At 40.3% G+C, this 27615-nt stretch overlaps 1 protein-coding gene across 1 annotated transcript in view; it reads left to right on the top strand.

Moving 5' to 3' along the window:
* Positions 1 to 17029, top strand: part of PKHD1 (PKHD1 ciliary IPT domain containing fibrocystin/polyductin) — a 239843-nt gene extending 222814 nt beyond the window's left edge. The window contains 6 exon segments of the mRNA XM_088540100.1: positions 2773 to 2899; positions 3781 to 3868; positions 8511 to 8618; positions 10954 to 11109; positions 12354 to 12500; positions 16713 to 17029. Of these exon segments, the coding sequence (XP_088396226.1) occupies positions 2773 to 2899; positions 3781 to 3868; positions 8511 to 8618; positions 10954 to 11109; positions 12354 to 12500; positions 16713 to 17029 (943 nt within the window).
* Positions 17030 to 27615: the final 10586 nt, after the last annotated feature.

Below are 27615 nucleotides of genomic sequence, written 5' to 3'. Positions count from 1 at the left end.
CAATGCAAGAAAGAGCGCACAGGTACTTGGTGTTTGGCTGGCCTCATTCCCACCAGACGTAGTGGGAACATGCAGGTGTACATGGTGGGAACACCTCTGACCCAAGGGTGCTGACGTATCTGCAACCCTTTTGGTGAATCTGCACCTGCTTTGCCTTGTGCAAGTCCTCAGATTGCCTATGTCCTATCTTCATTATGGCACCTTCTTCCCCACAGCCTGTCTTCTTCTCACCAGCAACCCCACTTTGAATGCTGCCATACCCTTTGGGTGTTGTCCTGGACTTTGTAATTTTGGCTGGACCTAGGCTTGCCAAGGAGTAGCAAGTTGACTGTAGAGATGATCAAGCTTCACTGCCAAGGCTTGTTCTTTGGCACTATTTCATTTTCTAATATTGATGTATACATTCACTTTAATAGAACCTTGACACAGGCCCTGGGTCTGATCTCTTTCCCCTTGAAGCCAGTGGATAATAATAATTTATTATTATTATATGAATTATAGATTATATAAATTAGAATGGCAACCAATTCTTGATTGCAGCAATGCCTCCTTCTCTCTGCCTCAAATATTTATCTCCTTTTAGCTTCCTTTTATCTTCAGCTTATCTCTTTTTCAGTCATGCTTTTATACCCTCAGTTGGTCCTCTGGTTTCTTCCTATGATCCACAGCTTCCTTGCTGCTGAGGAACAGGCGTTTGCTCTCCTGCAGAGCCCTAGCTTGTTCTGCAGACCCGTGTTGGTGCCTCTGGGCCCGTTACTGACCAAGACACCGTGATACCACTTGCTTGCCCACTGTGCCCACCTACAGAAGTGCTGCAAGGCACTGAGCTCCTGAGCTGCTCTGCAATGAGTGCTGTCAGCAGGGGATTGCAAACCCTTCCCAGCATGGCACAAATCACCAGGGGAGCAGAAGGCTGCTCTTCTCTCCTCCCTCTTGACACTGATACAGGGACATAAGTCTAAGGCAGGGGCTCCTTCACAGCAAGGAGCAGGCTGGACCATGTGGATGATAAACAGTGTGTTCTGTGCTATGTTGACTGCATTCAAATCACCTGCAAACAAACATTCATTTTTAAACATGCATGTGGGTTTTTTTTTTTCATTTTGTTACTTCACTGCATGATTTAGGGAGTGGGAATAGTCACCTCCTACCTCCTTTAAGTGAGTGATGGGCACTATTTACTGTGTAGAGCCTGGGTTGTGAAGTCTGGCATTTCCAACCATTTTTTCTTCCTGTTTGCTGACAGTTTAAGGTAAATAGAGAAAGAGATAAGTTTTTTTTTCTGGCCTGCATACATAAACTATGCCAAGATTCACCTGAACTTTTCTGAACTCAGTTGGATAGAGAGAGCTCACCAAAAGTGCACATTCTGCCATAAAAACACAATGATTTGGTGTCCTTCTGTATTGAATTTAAGTCACTGCACTGGATGTCCAGTTACGGAAGGAGGTGGGAAAGAGCACCACAAAATAAGTTGGTGCCTTTGCCATGAATTTCTAATATACCATTGCTTTTGAAAGTTAGCAACTTAGAAGAAAAACAATCAAGAGAAGACCTGAGACTTTCTATTTAAATTGTTGTACCAATTCCTTAAACCACGAGTGTCCTTAAAACCTATCTTTCCTCTTTCTATGGTCTAGTCCAATATTTCCCATCTTCAGGAGAATATTTCAGTACTTCAGCTCCATGAGAGGCAGTATATTTTTTAAATTCACAGCAACGAACCAAAGGAAATTTGTGCTTTTTTTTTTGTTTGTTTGTAAACAACTTCAAGCAAACACCAGCGAGATGAATGAATAACTTTCCTATTTTCATTTAAAGACAAAATCAAAAACCTCAAACAGTGTCACTGCAATCATAACTTAGATGTATATGTTGGTATAAAAGAGATGCTAAATGACAGAAAACACTGGGAGAGGGAATGAAATGATACAGGTTCAGAATAAGGTGTTGATTATTTATTCAAATGCAGAAGCCCTCTCCTGTCATTCTTGAATTTAAATTTTAGTCTTGAAAAGACAGTGTCCTTTAATATAGTATGTGGCCTTTCCTGATAATGAAGTGCAGTATCATAGGAAAGACAGGATGGAGATCTGCAGTAAAACCTTTTGCTTAAAGTCCTGTCCTTGTGAAACTTTTTATTTACAAGAGCTCAAAGATACCCATTAGAAATCTTTTAGCTGGACAGGAAGCATTTGCAGCCTTCAGTTATCAGTGTACTGGAATGAAGATTTTGGGGATAAGGCACTGGGTTTCTGAACGTGACAAATCTGCCTGTGCTACATGCATCCTATGTGATACTGGGGAAATAACTTATTTTATTAATTCCTCAGTTTTCCATCTGCATCTGGGATTAGGAACAAAGATTTATTTATTATTATTATTATTATTATTATTATTATTATTATTATTATTATTATTATTATTGTTATTATTACCTGAGCATTGTTTTCTCCTTGGAGTGATGCCTGTTTCATATTTTTGTACACACTGATTTAATGCAATGTATCAAAATATCATCATAAGATAAATTAGTAGTCGTTCCTACTAATTTATCCTTCCTGCTCACAACTAACATTTGAGTATTGCCACCTGCACTAAAAAAAAGGCAGAAAATCTTGTGAACAGAAAGTAATCTGTAGTTATGAGACATAGGCAAGCTGTGAATTATCTCAGGAATTCACATCAGGTATTTTCATATCATTAATTTTCTGGGTATTTATATATATATATGTTTTTTTCAATTTCCTTTGCAAGTGAAAGAAATGGAAGCAGACAAAACCCTGGAACTTGCTTGTATGTGAGGCCCTATAACATCTCTGTTCGGGTTCAGCCCTCAGATGGAGAAATGGAGAAACAGCTTCCCGTGCAGCCGCAGATCATTTTCCTGGATAGGAAGGTAGGATTTGCCTCTCTGTGTATGGACATTTTTATTAATGCTTCACATTTTTGACATCTCCAAGAAGTGCAAAAACCATAGGACTGACCTAGAAAAGGCCTAAGATTTCCCTATAAATAAGTAGCCAGTGGCACTGGCACATGCCTTATCTTCTAGGAAAGACCCTGTCCACATTTTTGAGCTTTCTCTTGTATATTGTGAGTCTTAAATCCATACTTTGATAGCTATCACATTCAATCTCTGCTCCTCAGACTTACTAGATAACACTGAGGATTGTGGTGTCTGAAATGGTTCACAAAACCTCCATTTAGGCAACTGAATCCTCCGTTGAACTACACACTCATTTCAGGCACACATTCCTTTTTTTTTTTTTTTTTTTTTTTGGTTGACAGGAGAGCTAACAACTACCTTTAAAAATAAAGAACTGAAAGCTGAGCTTTTCATGCACACATGGACTAGATCCTGTATGCCTATTATAACTATGATATTTAGGTATCACAATTCACACTTTCAATGAGTGTATGAGTGTATGAAGAACTTAAATCTGCAGCTTATCTAAATAGACTAAATCCACTCGCTTTCCTTGAACTTTGACGCTGTGATGTCAAAATTATCTCATAATGTTTCTCATAAGCAATGTGAATGGGACACCGGGTATTTGAAGTGAAGCAGCCAAACTTGCCAAACCTTGCTGAAACAGAGTGAAGTTGCCAGAATTGATTCCTCTGAGGTTAAGCTCATCTCAGAGAGTGATAGTTTTGTTGTTTGCAACATGTAACATGTCAATGCCATGCATTAACAGATTATTATAATTGTTTAAAATCACCCAAACTTTCTTTTCTTTTGGTGAGGATCTTTGTCTCTTTTGTTCTTTTTCGCAGGGTAAGAGAGTTGACAAAGTGGGGCTGCCCTCAGAGCCCTGGGTTGTGTCAGCTCACCTCAAGGGCTCCTCGGAGGCTGTGCTCAAAGGTTTGGACATGTTTTCTTACATCAAGGGCTATAGCAAAGTAGCTATGGGTAATTATGGTGATAAATTTGAGAGATCGTTCTGGGAAAGGTCTGGGAAAGGAAAAAAAGGAAGGTTGAATTAGAAGGATTTTGGTGAACTGCCTCGTCACATGCTAGAGAAAGAGGAGTTTATACAAGGTGTTTCCATGCTCTGTCGCCACAAAGGGACTATATCCAGTAGTTCATCTTGAAAATGTGTATCTTAGATCAAAAAGCCAAAGAATGCAGGATTAGAAATCCTAATATCTGATTTTCAGCTCATGTTGATTGGGGTAATTTCCTCAGAGTCAATGACAATCTGTTTGTCCCAGCAAATGATCTGGCCAAGTAGAAACAGAAATAACTGCCTATTGTTTTTAATTAGCATTCTTCAATGTGAAAATGTTTTTCATGAGGGATTTAAATGCTTCCCTTCTGGTCCTCATTTATCAAAAGACCTGAACTCATGATTAACTCTAAGCATGTGAGTATTTCCCTTGAGGTTATTGAGACTATGCACATGCTTAGATATAGATCGTTTTTTAAGCACAGCACTGAACTGAAAACCTGAGGATGATCATATGCTTGTAAACTGGAAAGTGGAAATGAAATTGATTATAAACAAAACAGCCCAGCTTCCCTTGTTCTGATCTTTAAACATCAGTAAACAGGGCACACAATGAAAAGCTAGGTTTCCTGTTATAGGTAATGTATTTTGCTTGCAGGAAGATTATTTGTCTATTAAGTTTGGCTTAAAAAGTTAACATTTGGGAAAGGTAAGTGGTGCTTATGCTCTAAATTAGGAGTTCTCACTCTTTCAGCTTATTCTTCCACTAATGACAAATTCTTCCTGCCCCACTGTAGATCTAGGTTTACAGGTTAGAAAATCACTCAGGTCATTTTTTTAATTTTTCATTGTTTTTAGGGAGGGAAGGAAGGAAGGAAGGAAGGAAGGAAGGAAGGAAGGAAGGAAGGAAGGAAGGAAGGAAGGAAGGAAGGAAGGAAGGAAGGAAGGAAGGAAGGAAGGAAGGAAGGAAGGAAGGAAGGAAGGAAGGAAGGAAGGAGGGAGGGAGGGAGGGAGGGAGGGAGGGAGGGAGGGAGGGAGGGAGGGAGGGAGGGAGGGAGGGAGGGAGGGAGGAAGGGAAATGGAGAGGGAAGGAGGATACTGTGAGAGAAAAAAAGAAAAAAGAAAGAGAGAAAGAAAAGTCACAGAAGAGAAATGCACTTCACATTCTTTAAAAGATACATGCATCAAATTAATAGTCAATAAACTCCAGCAAAGAATGAACTACATTGTACAGATGTTCTGCGTGTAATAGTTTGCTGCAGTTTTTCCTTTGACAAACGTCCTTATTGCACTCGTCTTTTGAAGCATATGAAAGCAGCATTTAATCGAAATGGGTCCCGTCTAGCATAGTGAGGCTGCTTCATCTGACAGCAGCCAAACTGCCTCTTGGAAAGTAGTTTAGCTCCAAATTAGCTCGCTTCTGCGTTAAATACCAGCTTGCCTGAGATATCTTTGTGAAGATTCCCATATATATCTGTAATATTCCGAGATTTGAAGCATATGTGCCCGAAAGCTGAGATAGTCTCTGTTGAGAAGTACAGTACAGTACTGCAGGCTTCATCATAGACTAGAAATGACAATTATAAATATTTGAACGCAGCTGACAAGATCCTCCATAAAAGTGGTGTTACAGTAAGCATGTGAGCCAAGAAAACTCTTGGTAGTCAATGCAGATACTGTTGTGAAGAGAGTCATATGCTCAGGAGATAAATGGATGATCAGAATGGAGCAATTAGAGAAACTGAGCTTCCCATGTCTTCAGCAAGCCTTTTCACAGTATAAATTACTGCCTATTTATATATCTTATGATATGATGCATATCTGGAGACCCACAATGAACTTGGGGGTTTGTTGTGCAAGACGCTGCATGCATGTAGAGAAAGGGGTTAAAATAACTAGAATACTAGTAAATTTATCATTATCAGGTCATGGACAGGGGAACTGTGACTTTTTTCTCTGTTAATAATTGTTTAAATATAGTGTGTTTTTGGCTCAGGACAGCTTCTTGACAGCCGTTTCTGGGCACAAATCTGAAGGCAACACATCAATGAAGAGCTTTCAGTAGGCAGCCCGTATGCAGCACTGCCACTGGGAGGCTGTGAGCATTTAGGAGCAGAACTCAAGGCTAGAGCATGCCAGTCACTTCAGCACCAAAGAAGAGATCCAGCTCTGATTAGTTCTTGTCCTATAGGTTTAGGCAGCCAACCTAGAATCATAGAATGGTTAAGGTTGGAAGGGACCTCTAGAGATCATCTAGTCCAACCCCCTGCACACGCAGGGTCACCTAGAGCACGGGGCACAGGACTGCGTCCAAGCGGGTTTGGAAGATCTCCAGAGAAGGAGACTCCACAACCTCTCTGGGCAGCCTGTTCCAGGGCTCTGTCAGCCTCACTGTCAATAATTTTTTCCTTAAGTTCCTGTGGAGCTTTTGGTGCTTCAGTTTGTGGCCATTTCCTATGGTTCTATTGGGGGCCACCAGTGAAAAGAAGCCAGCCCCATCCTCCTCACTCCCTCTCTTGAGGTGTTTATATACACTGATTAGATCCCCTCTCAGCCTTCTCTTCTTCAGGCTGAACAGGCCCAGCTCTGGAAGAGGAACAGAGTCAGGGGAGAGGAACAGAGTCAGAGCTGGCAGAAATTGTTTGCCTTGAATAACCCTGTAGGTAGGAATGATCCTTCAGATGTCCAAAAGCCTAAACAGAGCAGAAGATCCTGCTTTCTGCTTCCTTTCCTCATGAAGATACACATCAAGGTGGGAGAGCATAGTGCTAGAGTAAGGACTCCAGGTTACCTCTAAAGGCATCTCTCCAGCTTACAGGCAGGGGTGAAGCAAATGCCGTGCATTTGTCCTATGTTTCCTGGCCCAGGTCAGTCAGGGCCCTGTCCCCCTGCCCTTCTAGGACAAAATTTGGATCAGCCCAGCAATGCTCAATGAGCATCGCTGAAGTGTTTGGCTAATAGGAGAATAGGAGAAGGGACACTGAGGCCAGGGCAGTGTGGGAAAGCTGTGCTTTACCTTACAAGTCTCTACACTGCAGCTAGCAGATAAGGAAGCTTCCAGATTTTCATATCTGATATCCTTGATACTTCACAAATTAGACACACCCTAAGGAAAATCCAGTTCATCCTGAGTTGCGTGTTGTAGACACTTCTGGATAGAGAAGAGGAAAATTGATGTAAGAAGGTAAACATTGATGTAGGAAAGGGTCTTTCAATCTGGCCTACAATCAAAAGCTCTGTCTCCACTTTTTGAACAGACCTATTCATTTGTGGTAGCAAAAACACTGGCTAAGGGTGTCTCCAGAGACATTTGCTATTTCACCAGTTTGCTCAGTATCCTGAGTATGGAGATGGAAGGCCATCAATGTGGCCCTCATCATCAAACTTCATATACCCTCACCAGTGCTGCTTAACTGCCAAGACACCTGCTTCTTAAAGAAAATAATTATTAAATGTTGTCTTTGAGAAGGCAGGAGTGTCTGTGTTTATAAACACTGGATGGAACCCAGCATCCTAGGAAGTACTGAATTCTTACCCCCACCTGAACCAACACTTGGAAAGTTTGTCAGTCTTTAGGATTTTTCCCCTTTCATTCCAAGAGCCTGAATGAATCACAGACCTGGTCAGCATTACTTAAAGACCAAGACTTGGCTGGTGCCCAAAGATATACCCAATAAAACAGAGATCCAGTTGCAAAATCAATTAAATATTTCAGAAAAAAATCTGTTCAAATAAATAAATAAATAAAAACATGATTAGGGTAAATGTTGGGGTAAAATGCTTTCCCTAGTAGCTCAGAAGAACAGGTAAAATGACAGAGACTCTGTGTCCCAGGTTTCATTTTAGTGCTCTCCATGGGAATTTCACTGTCATGTTTCTAGTTGAGATATAATCACTCATGTATGATCACAGGGTAGTCACCACAGACATTTTTCATAGCCAGATCCCTTTTATAGCTTCTGAGAGCTATAAGTTATAAGCTTATATATTGCTAAGACTTGCAAAGCAGAAAGAGGTTAAAACAGTCGTCATTTTTCCTTTAGCTGCTGTAGTTTGCTTTTAAAGACTAAAAAATAAAATAGATATCTAACACGTTCCTAAGCATTATTTTTGTTTCCTTGGTGACAATCTTAGTCACACAAGACATGAGTGAAATTGGAAAGCGAATAGTGGGAATTTTCTAAAACATCTGTATAGCTCCCATTACCTCTGCATGATCCCCCTAACATCTTTATTCATGCTGCACATCTGTGATATGGATATATACAATAAACCTTATTTTCTAGAGAGATTGGGGAACCAATGTTCAGAAAGTTAGATCCTCTGCTCCATCAAGAATTTGATGGCCGAGTACCTTTGAAGACCTTGCCCCATGTGAAATTTCTGGGATTAGACAGTTTGCAATTAGATAGGACACTGATTCAGACCTTCCCAAGTCCCATTGAAGTTACAGGATCTCTCTCGGTTTGCTCATTTTCGGTAATGGGTTCAGGAGTGTGGTTAGGGTCATGCTTAACTGGAAACTGTTAATTTTTTGTTATTATTTTCAATTTGTAGGGATCACTGAAGTACAGGTCATCAATGGATATGCAAGGTTTACCAATCTGGCTGTCTCCAGCGCAGGCACAAACTGGATCCTCATATTCACTGTCACATCACCTCCCGGTAGGCTGTGTTTTCTGTATTTTATATGGTAGGGTTTATATAGGGAGTTTTAAGTCTTACTTGAATGAGTGGATGCATGCCAAACCTCTAAACAGCCTGAGTTTTGTTCCATGTCCAAGCTGTCATCACCCAGGCAAACAAGGTGATTCTTATGTCAGTAATTCAGGAACCTAAAAAACAAGAGAGGTCAGAAAGAGAAGAGCTGCCAGAGAAAGGTGCCTCTTTCTTCCTGTGTTTCCTAGCTATGAGGGGCTAGAAATTACAGAAGGCAACTAGCATTTAGAGTCTTATGCTTCTGAATAGCCTATCTTACTACTTTGGAACAGTGGAGGCAGATAATCAAGGTACTTTTTCATCCAACTTGATAAGCCCGTGGATGATATTGTATGAAATGATCTATACAATAGCATGGGGTAGGATTTATGACCCAAGAAATCCCTTCCTTATGCAAGGTTAAATGAAGACCCAGTTTTTATTTGTTTATTTATGTATTTAAATGAGAAACCTTTCTCCCTCCCGGTCAAAAGTTGCTGATTGATGCAGTTTTCCGTGGCTTTGCAAAGGGACAATTGTGGTGCAGGGGATACTTGGAGGTGGGCCTTTAAAGGAGTATATGTTGAGCTGAACACCCACACTGATGATATTTCAGTGAGAGCAGATGTAAAACTAGCACCCCACAGGATCAGACTCTTCAGTGGGAAGTGCAGCATAATGAAATGTTTTTCAAAACTTATTTAAGGGGAGCCAAAATATCTCCTTTCCTCTGATCTAATACAGATCCCTTTCATTAAACCCTTAGCTAGTAAGTGTTGCAAAGAGATGTTTACAGATAGCAATGCAGACAGCTGATCCATCTGCGTAGGCACCGTCTATGTAAATCAGAAAATTAATGCTTTTAGCATCATAAAAATACACACCAAAAAAGAAATCCCTATTGCTTGTTTCTAATTGAGAGCCATGCTGGAGACAGTATAAAGGCTTTTATACTGCCAGCCTCTTCTAGAAGGTATTTGCTTATGACTCAAGATAAATAAACAAAAATTAAACAATCAAATAATATGTTTTTGGGATGCATTTTTGTGATTAGCTTTCTGTGTGTACCTTGGCATAATTCCGAATCCTCTTGTGATTTGGAGAGAGCTCAGAAGATGCAGCAGATGTTGAATGCAGTGATCCTAAGTCCTTCAGTGGTAATTCCTGGAGAGAATAGACTATTCATTGCAATAATGTGTGGTCTCACTCCTTATCCTAGATTAATATTTAATTGACAGGAATCCCATCAGACTTGATCCATTCATCCAGTGTTTCTGATTTTTGAGATCAGTGAAAAAAAATCTTTTTAACTTTTTTTTTTAAGTGTAAATCAAATAAATAAAAGAAGTTAACATCAACTGAAAATATAAGGTTTGTGGATGTAGGACTGAATAGGTAATATGTTGATGCACTCATCCATGTCCTTCAAACTATTCTATAGACAGTGCAATGGCTCGTTTTATCAAATTCCTTTCCTACTAGAACACATCTCCATTCAAAATATATTTTGGAAGTGGTCCAGGACCTGTGCTAAAACCTAACTGCTTGTGAGCATAGCCTGAGAGAGCATTTGTTGGTCCAGACTGATATGTGCCAAGTGCTTTTTCACGGTTCATTTTTTTAGATCAATTACGAATGCCTGAGTCTACACCCTAGGACTATCTGAAGTGCTGGAAAAGACCATGCTAACAGTGACTCAAAGTGTTTATTTATAATACTTGCTATCAACATAATGGAGAATATCAACAAGTTACAGACCTAAGAGCTTTCCATATCTTGGACTTAAGCCTAACGGTGAATGTTTCTAGATTCCCACTATATTCAAATGGACGAGGTGCAGACTTTAACAACAGTGCATGACTTAGCACTGTTCTCATCGCAGTCAATTTCTCTGTCTTGTTATGCAAAATGTGCACATGTTTGATCTGGGCCTGATAGTGTCGACCTTAGCCACAGATAATTTGCAAATGTATTTTATGAGTTTGACAGTCAGTTGGACAAATTCATGGAATGAATTTTGTTAAGGATGATTACATTCAAGGAGACTGTCTCTACTTCAGGAAATTCTGAATGCTGGGAACGTAAACTGGAGAAAATTGGTTACACCTTTGCCTTTTTCTGTTACGGTGTTCTAAATAAATAGTGTTGGCTAGTGTTGGATATGGGGATAAATGGACTTTTGGGATGTTCCAGCATGCACTTTTAACAGCAATATCATTGTTAAAAGGCTACAAGCTGCTGACTTCGCTATGAAGTTAGTATCCTCACTTTTGTAATAAACTCTGCTGCTTTGAAATTGCAGGGGCTAAGTTTACTGTGCTGTCTCAGCCATTTACCATCTTCCCTGTCCTCCTGCAAGAGAAGTCTAGCATGATCCTTATTACACTGACTTCAGGAGCATCTGCACTCATCCTTGGACTTCTTGCATTCTGCTGTCTCAGAAAAAACAAAAGCAAGAGTAAGTTGGAAATGGCCATGAAAATTTATACTTGCAGAGCATAAATCTCTTCCATTTAGTTAACCTCCAGAGTGACCACAACTGGATTTAATAACAATGGCAAAGCAAGCTGAGCAGAGCTTTTAAGCCATTCATACACCTTACCCCAAAATAGCCTGATTTTTTTCCTAATATCTGTTAATAAGAAGACTCATAATCAGTTGGTCAGCTCATACATCCACCATGCTGCTGTTCTCATGACTCTTTCACTTCTTTCCCTTGGTTGGCTCATCATTTTCTTGCATCTTAGTTTGTCTTCTGCAAATTGTTTGGTTAGATAATGGCACTCAGAGAAAGCTCTGCAGAATTTGGGCCTGTTCAGCCTAGAGAAGAGAAGACTGAGAGGGGATCTGATCAGTGTCTATAAGTACCTCACGGGAGGCAGTGAGGAGGATGGGGCTGGCCTCTTTTCACTGGTGGCCACCGACAGAACTAGAGGTAATGGCCACAAACTGAAACACCAAAAGTTCCACAGGAACTTAAGGAAAAATTTCTTAGCAGTGAGGGTGACAGAGCCCTGGAACAGGCTGCCCAGAGAGGTTGTGGAGTCTCCTTCTCTGGAGATCTTCCAAACCCGCTTGGATGCAGTCCTGTGCCACGTGCTCTAGGTGACCCTGCGTGTGCAGGGTGGTTGGACTAGATGACCTCTAGAGGTCCCTTCCATCCTTAAGCATTCTGTGATTCCCAAATTGCCACACTGAACTTCTGGATATGAAGGAAACTACCGATAACATGACCTTCCATATAGTTGGGGCAGGTAACTCATACGAAACTCATACGAACTCATACGAAAAGAGCCACTGCACATCCCAGTAATAAAACATTTTAGATCAATCTCCTACTAGTTTCAAGGTCTGTCTTCTCATGAGTTTCACTAAACTTGTTCTTCCAAATTGCTTTGCAAATCCAAGCTAAAGAGCATTCTCCTAAACTGCGCCATGAACACTAGCTGCAATGAGGTCCCAATCTCAATAGTGAACTTGACGACAGTACAAGGAAAGATTTTAATGGAGGGAATAAGTGGGATCCCTAGTGGAAAAGCACAAGATGACATAATCACAAAAAAAAGCCTCTCTCCTTTTGGGCAAGAAGAACACATGTTAGATTATCTGGTAATTCACCAGCAATTTATTGTTGCTTAGAGCAGTAGGTGATGCTGTGCCAAGGGTGCATTGAGAGTGATGCAACTGTTTGCTTCATTTCAGAAAGAAGAGCTGAGCACGCCGAGATACGGCAGTGGGCAGAAGCTGGTACCAACGCACCCCAGGCCCGGGCACGGCCTCGTTCAGCTCATCACCTCCAGCCTTGTTGCAATCTAGGAGAGAAGGAAAGTGGCATTTCTGCAACAGGAGGTGAGATTGGACGCAGTCCTGTGCCCCATGCTCTAGGTGACCCTGTGTGTGCAGGGGGGTTGGACTAGATGATCTCTAGAGGTCCCTTCCAACCTTAAGCATTCTATGATTCTATGATTGCAAAATGAGATGACCTCCTTCTGAATATTTGTCTACTTAGTATTTTTTCTCCTTGGAGACGTATTATGTGAAATCCTAGCTTGGCTGAAGGCGGCAGCAAAACTCCCCAGCCTTGAGTTCACCGAGTCTGTGGTTTCCTCTGGTGGTTTTGGAGCAGGACAGGGACTGACATTCCCATTGTGTCCACAACATGTTGAGAACAGGACCTCTTTTAACCAGAAGTAGAGGAGCCAACACGTTATTAGCATAGAGATAGCTGCTGTGCAATGCTCCCAAAGGTCTAGACGATCTTGCAGGCTGTGGATTAACACACCAAGGTCAGTTACTGGGCAGAGGTAGGAAGAGCAAGAAAAAACACTCAGGGATCATCTCCACAGTCTCCCTGTTACCTCTACCTCTCTCAGTATCTTCTACAGGACCTTCCTGCTTTCCGTGCAGTGATTCAGGGCCAGATCCCCAAAATGGCTCCGTTCTCCCCTGTTTTGTGTTCCCCCTCACCGCTTACTGTCACTTCCACAAACAACCCTCTCCTGCGCACCTCCTCGAGACTTGGCTTTTCATCATCTTCTGATCAAACACGACTTCTGAGGTCATTGAAAAGCAGACAGGCTCCGGGGCATGCAGCTGGCAGCATAAAGCTTTGGCTTCCCAAAGCCAAAGCACGTGTGAAATGCTCCTATGGTTTCTTTTTCTTTCTTTTCCTTTTTTTTTTTTTTCTCTTACCAGCCAACAGTGCACATATAATGTCTAAGGGCATTCTGATAACCCTGCTGAACACTCCATTTACCCTGTATCAGGAATTTCTTTTTCCTCCTCTTTCCCAAAGCATGTGGATTACATAAGAGGCAGGAAGAAGCTAGTTGGAGCTTTATCTTCTTTTCATTAGCATCTATCACAAAAGCAGAGAGAGAAGGGGAGAGGAAATTCTGCAGTTTATGTGTTTTGATATGTGCTGTACTTCTCCAAAATACAGTGTTCAGCTGTGTGCCTTAGGATACATATCTGCTATAAATTCATTTTTTATCTAATTTGTCTGAGATCTAAGCTTCCTGTGGAGGTCTGAGATCAAAGGATGTGATTCTGTCTGATGTTGGCTCTGACACATAATGCGTGCTGACTTAGTTCTGTCTATAAACTCGCAGTGGGAGACTGCCATTCTCCCTTGGCACCTTTACATAGTGAACTTTCATTTTGGCTGGGGAGGCTGACAGGTATAGCGTTGATTGGAGCCATCGTGTAAATAATTCATGGGAAGATTTTTGTCAGAAGAAGGAAATCCAGCCACTTAAAGTCTTTTAGGAATAGTTGCAAGACAAAAAGATTCCCCAATATGTTCAAATCTAAACAAGGATAACAATATCTTAAGTGAATTTAATACATATGACTTGGAAACGTCTAATGTTTGATTTCCCGCTATTTAAAGTGCTGTTGGTTTTGGAGACAGAGAGGCAATCAAAGCTACAGTCTTTTTGTTTAGTTTCTGCTTTGTAGTTTTTCTCCCCATAAGAAATTCCACCTTTCTAAAACAATTAAATGTTCAGAGTCTTTATTATTAATCATCACAGTTCGTCTTAAAATGGAAAGCTTTTCTGTTTGGTATGTACTGACACAGTGCATAGTCCAATGGAGCTAGAAGCCTCAGTGGTTATCCCAGGATAAATAGCTGAGGATGGAGAAGATGAAGAAATCTATGTGCATAGATAGCCAACATCTCAAGTGAGAAGGGATCAAGATATTACTTTGCCTGACATCAGAATCATTTAATTCTGGTTTAATTCCAGATCACTGATAAAAACACAGAATAGTATCCATTTCAGTGGTTGTGTCTGGTACTGCAAATCGTCCCACCCTTACAGAAGTATTTCCCATTGATAACTGCTACCTGAACTGTCTGTTAAATGATTTTTAATCCTGCTAATGGGTTTTATTGAGAAAACATTGTTTATTCAATTTATTTAAAAATAATAATAAAAAATGTGGACTACTGTAGACTACTACATCCTACAAATGTCGAGCCAGTATTTCTTCCTTGAAACTGCTCATCAGCAAAACCAAACTTTTAGCCTATTCCAAAAATAATACAAACTTTTCTGGTAAGACCTATTTTTTTTTTGAAACAGAAAATGGCACTTTTGAAGATGAGGAAGGCTTAACTACATTGCAAAAAAGAAACTTCGTTATAGGGGATTGAGACCTGATAATTTTGTTTATGTGTAAAAAGCAGAAAGTCAAAGCCAGTCATGTATGTAATTTGTACTAAAAAAAAGAAAAAAAAAGCCAGTTACCTAATGCTAAAACAATCATGAGGAGGAAAACTATTATGCACATAATCATGTGTGACTACTGAAAATTTACTGAGAACTTTCCAGTGAATTTCCAAAAGGCACAATTCTGAAATTGGATGCTATAGGCATGCTAGTCAGAAAAAAACATCTTTACCAGGAGAAGTGAGCGCAAGCATAAAGAAATATGGAAATTGTAGAAAGGAAATGAAGATAGGGGAAAATGATGCCTGCAAATAAAGTTCAAAGTCAGGGAATTATAGAAAAGGGAGAGGGATGAAAAAAAGAGAAAAGAGAGAATAAAATACCTGAATATATTCTATATAGAATGAGTTTCAGAAGGGGAGATGTTAATGTCACACAAAACACTGGTTAATGTTGATTATGAATGCATGTTATGTGAGTGTCTTTTACCTAGCGCACCAAATAATGTAGAGGAAGGAGCCAATCCTAGTGCATGGATCCTAGTCCGTCCTTTGTGGAGGAATGTGAGGCATAATTTACTTAAAAAAATAGCAAGCAGAGCTACTCGCTCTACCTCACCAGAGCCACATTTTCTGTCTTCAAGTAACGCTAATAGTATATTCATTAGTCAAATAATGGTGAAAATAATCTTCCAGGTGCAGGTCTCCCTGCAGGTCTCAGGCTCAGCTAAGCAAAGTTACCACTGGCATCAAGGGAGAGGCCTGCAGATGGATGTAGGATGGTGCTTTCCCACTAGGAATCTGCAAAACCATCTGACCCCTTTGCTGCCTCTGCTACTGTTCCTGTTATAAAGACTGAGCAGATAAGTCTGCTCAGACGTTGCCATTGGGCAAAAAGTCTCAGGCTACTAAGGGTTAATCTTGAAAGACCAAGCTCAGTAATAAGCAGTGGAACAACACATTTTCTGTGAGTCACTTGTGGAAAGGACCAATAATATGTTCTTATGAATGGTTGCAAAACCAGTGTCATCCAATAACAGATGTGGTATGTAGTGCAGGACTCAGTCTGGATTTGGAGCAAGCATCCAAGGCCTGTTTCTTGAATAATTTAATAATTTCCTTTTTTTTTTTTTCTTCCTGGGGTTGGCAGGGAAGAGATGCCTGCAAGAATTTCACAAATGTTTTCAGCATCCAAATGAAGCAGACTGCCAATCTTGCACTGAAGTGATAGCACACGCTGTCAACTCGACAGCCATCTGTTGTAACACTACAAGTGATTCTGCCTCTGTGCTTGATAACCCTTTGGATTACTATGATGTAAACATTTTGCATTTCCACATGAAAAATGTATAAGATCAATTTCATTTTTTTCCACATATTTTCAGCATCATTTTATAAATAGCATTACAGGTTATAGCCTCTGCTGTTTCAAACATTGGGAAGTTGTGCATTATATTCGAGCTTGATTTGTAGAGGGCTGATGTATTTATAGATGTGTAGTGAGTATTAAAGATGATTATCAGCCCTAGCAATAAACAGCTTATAAAACAGCTGTATTCTATAGGCTTTATTATTAAGAATTTATTGAAGCATTTGATAACCATTGGATAATGCTTTGGAGCTATTTTTGTATCAGTATGAAAAAGACAGCTGTTTCCATTTCAGATTTTTGCTGTGTGTTTATTTGTGGAAGCAGTTTATTGTTATTGGGTTTTAGCAACTTATTTTTGCCAAACTGAAATTGGGGGCCTGTTAAAATGATCCTTCTAACAACCATTTTTCCAATAACAACTACTTTTTCATTTTAAGTTTCTAACAGAGAAAGGAAGGATGAAGGCAGGGTCTTACAGTTATTGTAAAGCACAGAACAAGCTTTTCTTTTACAGATATGGAAGAAAATGGAGCAGTGGGAGATGCTAGAGGACAATTAAAGGAGCTGAATCATCAGTCCCTTGACGCCAGCTCAGCTGGAAAGACAAATAATGTCCAGTGTAATGACAGTTACCAACAGCCACGTGGAGGAGCATCTCCTGGTGCTTCTCTGGAGCTGCAGCAATCGGCTGTCCCACCACTCTCCAGCTGGGAAGATGCTTCTCAGTCTTCGGCTGATCACAACGGGAAAAGGGAAAAGGCCAAAAAGGTGCCAAGATTTCCGAAGGCCACCACAGAGGACATTGTCGTGGAAGCAGGAGACGTGTTGTGAGCAGAGAAGTGATGCGAGATGGTAGGACACCAAAAAATCAAGCTTCTCCTGGGGTGCAGTCAAGTCCACATAGAGTCCCTCTTTTTTTTCTCAGTGCTCAAAGAAGAAAACATGTATATTAACACTGGAAACCAGCCTGTCATGCTGCACACGTACAAATAAAACTATGTCTGCACTTACTACCTGCCTATTAAATTGGCAGGAAGGTTCTGGCCATATCTGTGCTGCTAAACTCTCTTAGAGACATTCCAGGCTGCCTGTTGAGAATGTTCTTCACTTCTGACACCTCTAAAACTCTCTCCAATAAATATTTGGGGAGTGCTAGCTGGTTTAGGCCAAAAGTATTTGATGGATTAGTTTAATGACTCAACACTACAGACGATTGAGTTCCTGTCCCCACACCCTGACACTGTTTTATTTTTCAGTATTGATTTAGTTCTAGTGGCTAGAGCAATGGTCATAGGTGTGTGTGTATATATATGTGTCTTTATACACACACATATTAATAATAAATACATAAATGTGTGTATATATGCATATTCACAAAGTAACTTGTGATAAGAAGTTCTTTTCTGTTTGTTCTGCTCTTGTCTTTAGTTTGTGATGCAAATATTTCTTTTTTTTTTTACTTTTCTGAGAGAAAAAATCAAATGTATTCACCTTCCATTTCGGTGTGACTTCTGCAAGTACATCCAGGCTATCTTAATTAAAGTCATGTTTAAAAACTCTTTTTTTAATTATACTGTTTTGCCGAGTTTGATCCCCACTATGTTGCTGCTTTCTAATACCTTTAAATCACTGACTTGTTATGAAGACTGCTCTTTACGAGTGATAATAATAATAATAATGATGTGCTTCAGTTGTTCGGAAGATTCCTCTGTGCTTTGCTTTACTGAACTGAAAGATGAGAAACTTTATTATGCCCTCTTATGTATCATAAAACTCTTGGTTGCAAGGTCCCCTGGTGGCACAAGATAAAATTTATATTCCTCTGAAGAACACATGCTTAAGCAGGAAGGTGAAGTTTCTGGACAAACCAACAGTGGAAAGTAAGATAAGAAACCTAAATTTGAAAAAAAAGAAAAAAGTTTCTTCGACTGAAAAAATGCTACCATGTAAATGCATCTAAGATGGGTTACCAGTAGTAGATGGTAGGAAGAGTCTCCAAATTATTTCTTTAAAGCTGGATATGTCTGCAAGTGATGTCTTAAAAGTGATCACTTCTCATAGTTGCTCTTCTGGGCATAAAGATCTTCCAGACTTCCCAGGTTCACATCAGTCTCAGCGCTAAGGGAACCCTAACTTGTACATAAGTATTGCCAACCTGGCCCATGCACAGGATGACCCTGAAACTGCACTGTGAAGTCTTTGATTTAATTTAGACATGTGCTTTAGGATGAGATGAATTATGTCCTCAAAGTGCCTAAATCCTCTCTATGAAGAGGAGTCTAGTGTGACTAGTATGACTAGTTCAGATGACGATGTATACATTGGTTAGATGAATCTCATACTGCCTGTCATAACTAGATTCAATCCTGTTATTAGCCATGAAACAATACATAATACATTCTCCTCTTGGTCATCCCTCACGTTGTGATAATTCAAGAAGACCTTAACTGAAACGATGGAGTCTATATGGCTGTTTGATTCTGATCAGTGAAGATATACTCAAGACAGCTGAACTGAAAGTAAGAGCTGATTTGTCTTCCTTCTTTCTTCAGTTCCATCCAGACTCCTAGAGCTGACTCCCTTTTCATTCATATTTTAAGATCTTCTAGTTCCATAAAGGATTAGAGCCTCTCTTTTATGTCTCCACTGGAAGAAAGTCACTATATTAGTGGAGTGTCCTTCATATCATGTTGGCATGGGTGGAGTCACCAGAGTCCTTGCACTGTGTAGAGTTTATAAGCATAATCTTCAACCAAAATCAGAGTCATTTCATGCTGAGCTGGGCTGATTGTGCCAGAGTTTTGCTAGCTTAAAAATATCTGAGAACGAGGGCCATGTAGTCTTCCATAATACAGACCTGGATTTTTTTCCAGCATTTCCTGCAGAACGAAAAATGTTCTTTAATGTGAATACACATTGTAGAGCTCTAAGCCTCATGGTTCAGAATCTGAATAAGAAGATATAACTTGAAAAGACATTCACTTTTGGGTGAAATGATTGAGACACCTTCCCTTTCCTTCATAACCGATATCCAGTTTTGGATGCTGTCACATGGTAGGACAGCCTTTCTATCTGCAGAAATAAACTTCTTCCATCCCCTAATCACTTCTCTCCTTAAGTAGTTCTGCTCCTGGCAAGTGAGTCTATCACATCCAAGCACTGTGAAAGCAAAAGAGTTTATAATTACAAGTGTCAGTATGTATGTAAATAGCATGCAAATAATATTGAATGCAAATGATATTTGAAATTATACAATAGAACCTTCTATTGGGGAAAAAGTGCTCTATGGCTGATACAGACCCAGCTTTGTTTTGATGACCTTTTCATCTATACAGGCAAAGGAAACCACGTCCCAGTATCACAAGGAAGATCTGGAGAGATACTGTACATATCCATGTATGGGTCCAGGATGTCTTGGGCAGTGCAAGAAAACAACGTGCATCTCATGTCCTGAGCCAAAAGCTTTACTTTGCAATGGTTGGAATACCAGCCTAGCCTGTGGAGCGAATACATGCCATTACTTTTTTACCACCAGCAGTTTTGGTGATTCTATTCAAGATCCTCAATCTTTGACTCTTCAGTTTGCCAATATCCTCCCACTTAACTGGCACAGCAGTCATTCTCAGCTTTACATGGGTTGTATATGAGTAAATTTGTGTGTTCAAATAGTCCTTGATAAGAAGACAGTATATATTCTCAGGCTAAATAACTGTAAAATCAGTGTTCTGCTCACTGACTCACTGTGTTTCTATTGTGTATTGGTGTCTAATATATACTGTCCTATGATCTTTAATTTTAGGCCAACAGAATAGTTTTCTCCCTTGACTTTGGGTTGCATTAGGTTTTGGGTTGCGTTAGTGTAGGGAGAGGAGATAACTTGTAGCCCCATTTCCAATATCATTTCAATTGCTTTATTATCATAAGCAAGAGTCTGGTTGAAAGAATACCTAATTTTTAACTGAGCTTTCCAGGACTGTCTGAATTCTTAGACAATGCTGTGGTCAAAGATATTCTGCTTCCTTCCTCTTCTTCTTTCCCTCTCTTCTCCTCCGCCCTTTTGTGGCAGTGGGATTTTTTCCTCTTATGTCTGAAGTAGAGGAGTGCGTTACAGACAAATTTGCCTAAGGCTTTGGGCCAGAGTTGATGAGACTTCGTGAAGATACAGGAGCAGGCGCATGGATAGAAAAAAAGAAAGACTGTGAAAAATTAAAATGACAAGGCTGGTTAGGGAGCAGAGATAACTGGTGATGTAGTAAAATTAATTACAGTCTGGGCTGAAGGAATAGTGAGCCTAAGACAAAATTAAAAAAAAAAAAGAAAAAGAAAAACCAAATAACAGCAATGAGATTATAAACCCTTTCATCGTCTCTATGTGGTATAACTCCCGTTCCCTATTTATTATAGCAGTTATTTCTATAGCATCAGAGGTATAAATGGCAAATAAAGGAGACAAGTGTCCACTCAAAAGGTTTCTTCTCTGAGGTCCTGGTTCTGCAAGAGTAGCCTTTTTAAGAGTGAAATTGCATAAACAACATCTACCCTGGACTAGGAGTGCTGATAGAAAATCTTGTCTGGACCAGGAATGCTATATGATGTAGCACTATAAGGGTAATTATGGGTGCTTACTGACTATGCAGATGCACAGGATTTTAGAATTTTATTTATTTATTTATTCAATCCTTGTGCATTTGCCAACTCTTGAACTGATTCCAGATCTATACCAACAGGAAAGCCTTGTTAAAATTAAGAGAAATATTGGATGGCAATTTGTTCATCAACAAAGAGAGATGATGGCAAGAGCAAAATCTGGTACCCAGTAGGATCATTCCAAGCTTTAAAACATGTCAGGTAAGGATGTTGTCTTGGAGGTTTCTTTAGTAAGAAAGTAGTATTTAGTATTTCTTTAGTATTAAGTGTTCCTTGGAGTGTGAGGTCACCTGAGGAGGCACATTTAGTTGGCAACGTAGCTGCTTTCACTACCTTGAACCTGTGTTTGCAGCTCAAGCGCTGAGGGGAGACTTCACGATATCACAAAATGGTTGTGTGTGTCCAGCCAAATAGGTTAAATTCAATCTCGGATTGAAGTTTAATAAAAAAGGGTCATTCTAACTGCTTTGTGGACATTAATGTATTCTCAGCAGTTATCTGAAGTGTTACTTTATTGTGTTCTCCCCTACCTTTGTGCCAAATACACCATCCTGGCATTCAGACAAGAACCCTTCACCCCTGCCCCTGTGTGCTCAACTTTTCATCAAAACCTTCTCAAAAATGGAGCTGAAGTGAATGCACAGAAGTGCATGAACAATTGAGCAGAGAAGAAAATGAAGATTTTGGCCGTGATTTCTGTAAATTAAAATATTAGAATAATAACAAAAAGCAACATTTCATTCTGTTAGAGAGCTTTCCAAAAAAAAATTAGAAAGACAAAGGAACTTTTTTCCTTTTGAAACGGAAAGCTGATATCTGTTTTGAAGGAGGGACGTTTCTTTTTTTCTCCTTTTTTTTTCTCCACATTTTTACTAATGAAGAAAGGAAACTGAAAGTGGAAGAAAGAAGGAAAAAAAAAGAAAACAATGAATAGTCAAGCAACTCAAACTGATTAAGGGTGAGGTTTTTTGGTTACCTTTTTTTTGTATATATAAAGTGACTCAGTTTGTATTTAGTGTTACACCCAAGATGAAAACTTTGTCAAAAATTCAGGAAAAAAAAGGCAGTGTAAAAAAAAAGTCAGCAAAGCATGAAAGTGTGCTTTTTAAAACATCATCTTTCTGAACAAAATATTGTTAAAAAAAAACACTAAAGAGCTGTAGTTGTATATATATGTGGTTATCCAAAGTAATTGAGGTTATTTTCTTCCTTGTGATTGCTCTTTAATTTCATGTATATTGAAGATAGGGCAAACTGTGATGCACAGACATGATTTCACATTGCTCCTGAGGCTCCTTATGGCCTCAGAGGAGCATCTGATCTGAATTTCTTTTCCTCTCAGTCTCCAGGTGAGTGTATCACTTTCTCCATCCAGGTTCCTGTCAATTTTACCCTAGATGTGTATTTCCCCACAAATGCGCCCCGGGTGAAAAAGCTTTTGTTGCTGTTGTTTTTGTTGCATGGTTTTTTTTGTTTGTTTGTTTTTGGGTTTTTTTTTTGCAAATTTTCAGATGTTCTGCCTGATACTTTACAAGTTTTGTTGCATGCCAGGTAAGGAGGAACTCACCTTGGTTTCTGAATGTCTAGCACATTCTTCATCAAACAGCTGTTTTCTGAGCTAGAGTCCCAAAGGGCTTAGAGGTCTGAGTCTTAAAGTGCAGAAGAAACAAGTAAGGGCTAAATCCCCACAACTGGCAAAAGAAAAAAAAATGCATACTTGGTCCTCCTGCAAAAGAACTCCTTCCTGCTGGATTCACAGAATCACAGAATGTTTGAGGTTGGAAGGGACCTCTAGAGATCATCTAGTCCAACCCCTGCTCCAGCAGGGACACCTAGAGCACGGGGCACACGGTGGCATCTAGGCAAGTTTGGAAGATCACCAGAGAAGGAGCCTCCACAGCCTCTCTGGGCAGCCTGTACCAGTGCTCTGTCACCCTCACAGGAAAGAAGTTCTTCCTCACATGGAGATGGAACCTCCTGTGTTTCAACTTGTACCCACTACCCCTTGTCCTGTCACTGGCCAACATTGAGGAGAGTTTGGCCTCATCCTCCCTACATTCTCCCCTCGGGTATTTGTACTTATTGATCAGATCCCCTCTCAATCTTCTCCAGGTTAAACAGGCCCAGCTTGCTTCATCCTTCCGCATAGGATAGATGCTCCTGTCCCTTGGTCATCTTTGTTGTTCACTGGACCTTCTCTAGCAGCTCCACGTCCCTCTTGTACTGGGGCGCCCAGAGCTGCCCCCAGGGCTCCAGGTGCCTCCCCAGGGCTGAGCAGAGGGGCAGGATCCCCTCCCTGGCCCTGCTGCCAACGCTCCTCCTGCTGCAGCCAGGAGCCCATGGACCTTCTTGGCCACCAGGGCACATTGCTGCCTCATGTCTAACCTGTTGTGGACCAGGACTCCCAGATCCCTCTCCATGGAGCTGCTTTCTGGCTGTACTGGCACGGTACAGATTCCTGCAGTTAAATTTTATGCATATACATGTTTGAATTATGATCATATTGAAGAACTATGCTGAGGTTGACAAGGATCCCGATCTTGGATACTCCGTTAGAAATCTAAATTTACTTTGAATAAATCAGGGCTGAAAGGCCTTAGTACTAAAAATAAAAGATTTATTTCGGGATCAGTAGGGGAAAAGAAAGAATAGAAAAGGGAAACCTGTCCAAAAAGCTGGTCTGGAAAAGGATCTTTACAGCAGCACCGTGGAAGATTGATTCAAGTATGATCTCTGCATTTGTCAGAGGTGTAAGTTACCCACAAGCTGAGCATGGAGCATGCGCTGAAATGCTCTGCTGGGCTGGGTGTAGGTCATCTCCCTCGCTTCCCAGGAGGTCATTTGTCCATCCCCAGGGATGAGTTTGGTGTGATTGGATTAATTTGTGCATTATCTCCTGATACGCCTCTCCTTTCCAAAGTACATTAAAGATGAAGCGAGCGCCCAAAACACGCCAAGTCTTTCAGCCGTCAAAGGAAACGATGCTAAAAATATCCCACCCTTGCTCTCCCTCCCCCTCCGACTGTCTCTCCATGTCTAGGTGCTGACAAAAGTTATTTGTCGTATTCCCTTCATTTGGTGAGTGACAGGAGACTGGTGTCAAGTGAGAAAATGAAATGTAAATTTTATTAAACACCTTCTCATCTCTGTGTATCAATCCAGATTCCAGCCTAACACAGCAAATCAAATCCTGTCTTCACCAGGCCTGAGGGCACACAAAGAATCATTTCTCCTTAATACTATTGCCTCCTAGTAAAATATTTTTCTGTTTAGTAAATGAAAATTTAAAATGCAAACCCTATTTTAATCCTGGGGAAAAGATGTGCACTGCCAAGAGAGGGACACTACATTTCATTCTGTTATGCCTCGTGCTTTCTTCTTGTTTCCAGACACAGCAACAATGATTAGCGGATGCAAAATTTGCAACTCTCTTCTAATACTTGCCCATCGGGACTTTTTATCTGCCTGTCCACCACTGGGCTTAGCAGCAAGTCCAGAGATGATTCAAAGCCCACTTATTTAATCTAAAATTGCATAGTAAATTGCATGATGAACTGAAGTCTAAAACATTATTCCCAAATGAATGGAGGCAGAAGTTCTTTTCTGTGTGTCCTAATACTTCTATATCTCTTAAGGAAGAGACACTTGGTCCACTGTGAGTGGTTTAAATTTTCAGAAAAAAAGAATTTTTAGTTCAATTTTTCCTATGGCCAAGCAGAATCCGCTTGTTGATTTGACTTCTTTGATACTCACAGGTAGGGCACAAAATATTTTGTGCCTTTTCATAATAGTATGAAAACATTTATGTTTTTATCTGGGTTGTATAGAGATGTAAAATTGGGTGGAGACGATACGTATCTGAGATGAAACCCAAACATGAGACAGATTCTCCTTCTCTCCCTTTACTCTCTAGGAGGTGACACTGCAGAATATTTCCATCAAAGTTGCAGTTTAACCAACCTTCCCTGGATGGAATTGAGTCCATGCATTGAATTATTTTTGTCTGGGACACTGAACAGAGGAGCAAAACCAAAACCTCCTAACTTTTATCTGCATTTATACCTCTAGGTGTGCAATTCATCTTCCCTAATTATTAGAAGTTTGGTGTCTAGTCTAATCTAGTTCTCTTTTGTGCACATCTAATAGAGATGGATAGCAGTTCCAGAGGGTGCTTCATTTCACTTTTCATACACAGCTATTGCAGGATGGGCAAATCACCCCCTGGATCTGTTTGTCTCTCTCCAGGGATTATATGGATAACTTAGATGCAATGGCTGTTTTCTAGACTTGTCAAGCAGGGATCTTATGCTTAATCCAGCTACACATTTCCAAAGTATGTGAGATCTTTCACTGATGAGTCCTCAGCTCATCATGAGCTGTTTTCCAAAAGGGAAAGTATAGTAAAGTACACAAGTACGGCACAAGTCTGTTGGCACTCCTTCCCTCAGAAAATAGTCTAATTGCTCCTCTTTTCAGCAATACATCCATCAGCAGCTTTCCTTGGAGGTGAAGGTCCTGGGATTGCCTGGTTCCCCTTGAGGCTGGTCTTTAGGAAGCTGCCATGGATCAACCTGGGAGTCAACAACAATGTCAGTCAAGGTCCTGTCTTGTGGGCCCATGAACAGCAGTTCAACTGTGCGTTTCAAGGAGTTGGAGGATATATAGAGCCCCTTGGAACTCTGGAAAATTTTCAATAATTCTGAAAAAAAATACAATTAGGGAAAAGATAGATCGCTCTTTTTTTAATTCATTTTTTAAAAATTAATTTCAAATGGAAATACTGGACTCTTGCTAGCCATAATCGACTCTCTTTGCAGTCCCAGTGGAAGAAAAGCTACACTGCTGTCATCCTAGAGAAATGACATGAAGTGAAAGGCAGGGAAGAGTTAAATAACTCACCAAAGACTGCAGTAAGAACAAGTGTAAAGGGAATCGGAAAAAAAGAACTCATTTCCCTTCACTAACTGTCCTCAGGTACATTCACTACTCCATTTTTGTTATCTAATCCTGTTTTCAGAGGGGAAAATGGAGACAGGCAACGCTGAAAAAGTAATCCAGGGCCAGGCTTGCTGCTTTTACATTAGCTTGGATATCAGCTATCCTCAGTTCAAGCCTGCATGCTGCCACCAATTCCCCTCCGTGACCTTAGGCCAGTCATTTAATGTTTCTGCACCTCAGCTCCTCACATGCAAAACGAGAATGCTAATAGCAGCTTTTCTCCACAACACAACCCTCTCTGCCCAATCACGCTCCAGGGTCTGCAGAGCCAAGGCTGTTTCTAAATAATTATTTTCCAAGTGCTGGGCATCCTGGTATCCCATTCGTGGCTGAAACCGCCCTTGAAACAAATGAACTGTAGCAATAATAACAGCAGCAACATGCATGCACCTAGACTACTTGCTCTTTGCAAGGTGCTGAGGGTTAAAAAAGAAGGGAAAAAAAGAAAAAGTGCAGGCAGTGCAGAAGAGCTGTCATGTCACACAAATTGTCAGCTTCCCTAATATCCCCAATCCCTCCTCCGCCTTTCCAACTTAAATTCTCCCATGCCTCAAGGTAGAGGGCTGTCGGGACTCAGTGCTCTAGATACATCCACACTGGAGATCAGTCATTTCACACTGCCAGTGGGCTTCTTTACTATTCTAATACAGAACCGATTGCACACTATGACTAATAATGTTGGCTGTATGAAAGAATTATTTATATAGAGACTGAGAAAGGCCTCCTTGGATTTCTAGACAGGACAGTCTTGATTTGGAGAGAGCAAAGCATAAAATGACTTCAGGGCCATTTCAGACCGCAGGAGTCTCCAGGAGACAAGCCAACAATTGGTGCTTGAATTTGAGGATGCTTAGACTATGGCAAAACCTTCTTCTCACATACCCTAGAGTCCCCTATCCTCAGCAATAAGGAAGGGACATCTAGTGAATGCCAGTCAGCACAGGTTTATGGAAAATAGACCCTGTCAAACTAACTTGATAGCTTTTTTTTTTTTTTTTTTTTTTTTTTTTATGTGATGAGATTACAAGTTCATTTGATAAAGGCAACAGCGTTCAAGTAATAGACATCTGTGAGGCATTTGACTTCGTGCACGATGACATTTTGATTACTAAACTAGAAAAAAAACGCACAAAATTAATGTGGTTCACTGTAAGGGGATTAAAAATAGGCTGACAGCCTCAAAATGTGTTTATAGAAGTCACTGCTGAGCAGGTCCTGGTGCTGTTTTAGCAATGCTAACTATAAACCCAGTCATAATTAAAAGTTGGTAATCATCCAATTGTCGAATGACACAGAGATTCAGGGAATGGCAAATGAAGCCAAATGACAGATCACTTAAGCAGTGTGATCAACTGTGTTCACGCAAGCAAGGTACATTTCATTATAACACTAGAGAACCTTTGTGCAATTATATAGCCTTTATTTCCTCAACAGACAAATAGACTTTATTTTCTCTTCTGACAGCTGGTTCCAGAAAACAACTTGTAGTCATGTTAGATAATAACTAAAGATGATTTTTGTCAGGATAAAAGCCTTGCAAAGGTGCTAATGTTGTTTTGCTGCATATTTGTAAGGCTTTTGAATTGGAACTGCATGTTTTTGTTTCCAGGAGTGATATCGTTTACATATTTGATCTCTGTAATTTGAGAAGATGGTGTATAATTCTGCAGAGGCTTCACAAAAGAGCCAAAGTTTGAGGGTGAAAAAAAAGTCTTTTCGGAGTAAAAAAATTGACATTTTCTCCACTAATCCAGCTAAAATAAGTGTGCAGT

Source organism: Tinamus guttatus, unplaced genomic scaffold (genome assembly GCF_059628265.1).
Source record: "Tinamus guttatus ecotype Peru unplaced genomic scaffold, ASM5962826v1 Tinamus_guttatus_pri_ptg000055l, whole genome shotgun sequence".
Lineage (NCBI taxonomy): Eukaryota > Metazoa > Chordata > Aves > Tinamiformes > Tinamidae > Tinamus > Tinamus guttatus.
Note: the sequence above shows the minus strand (reverse complement) of the source record. Positions and strands in the feature narration are given on the sequence as shown.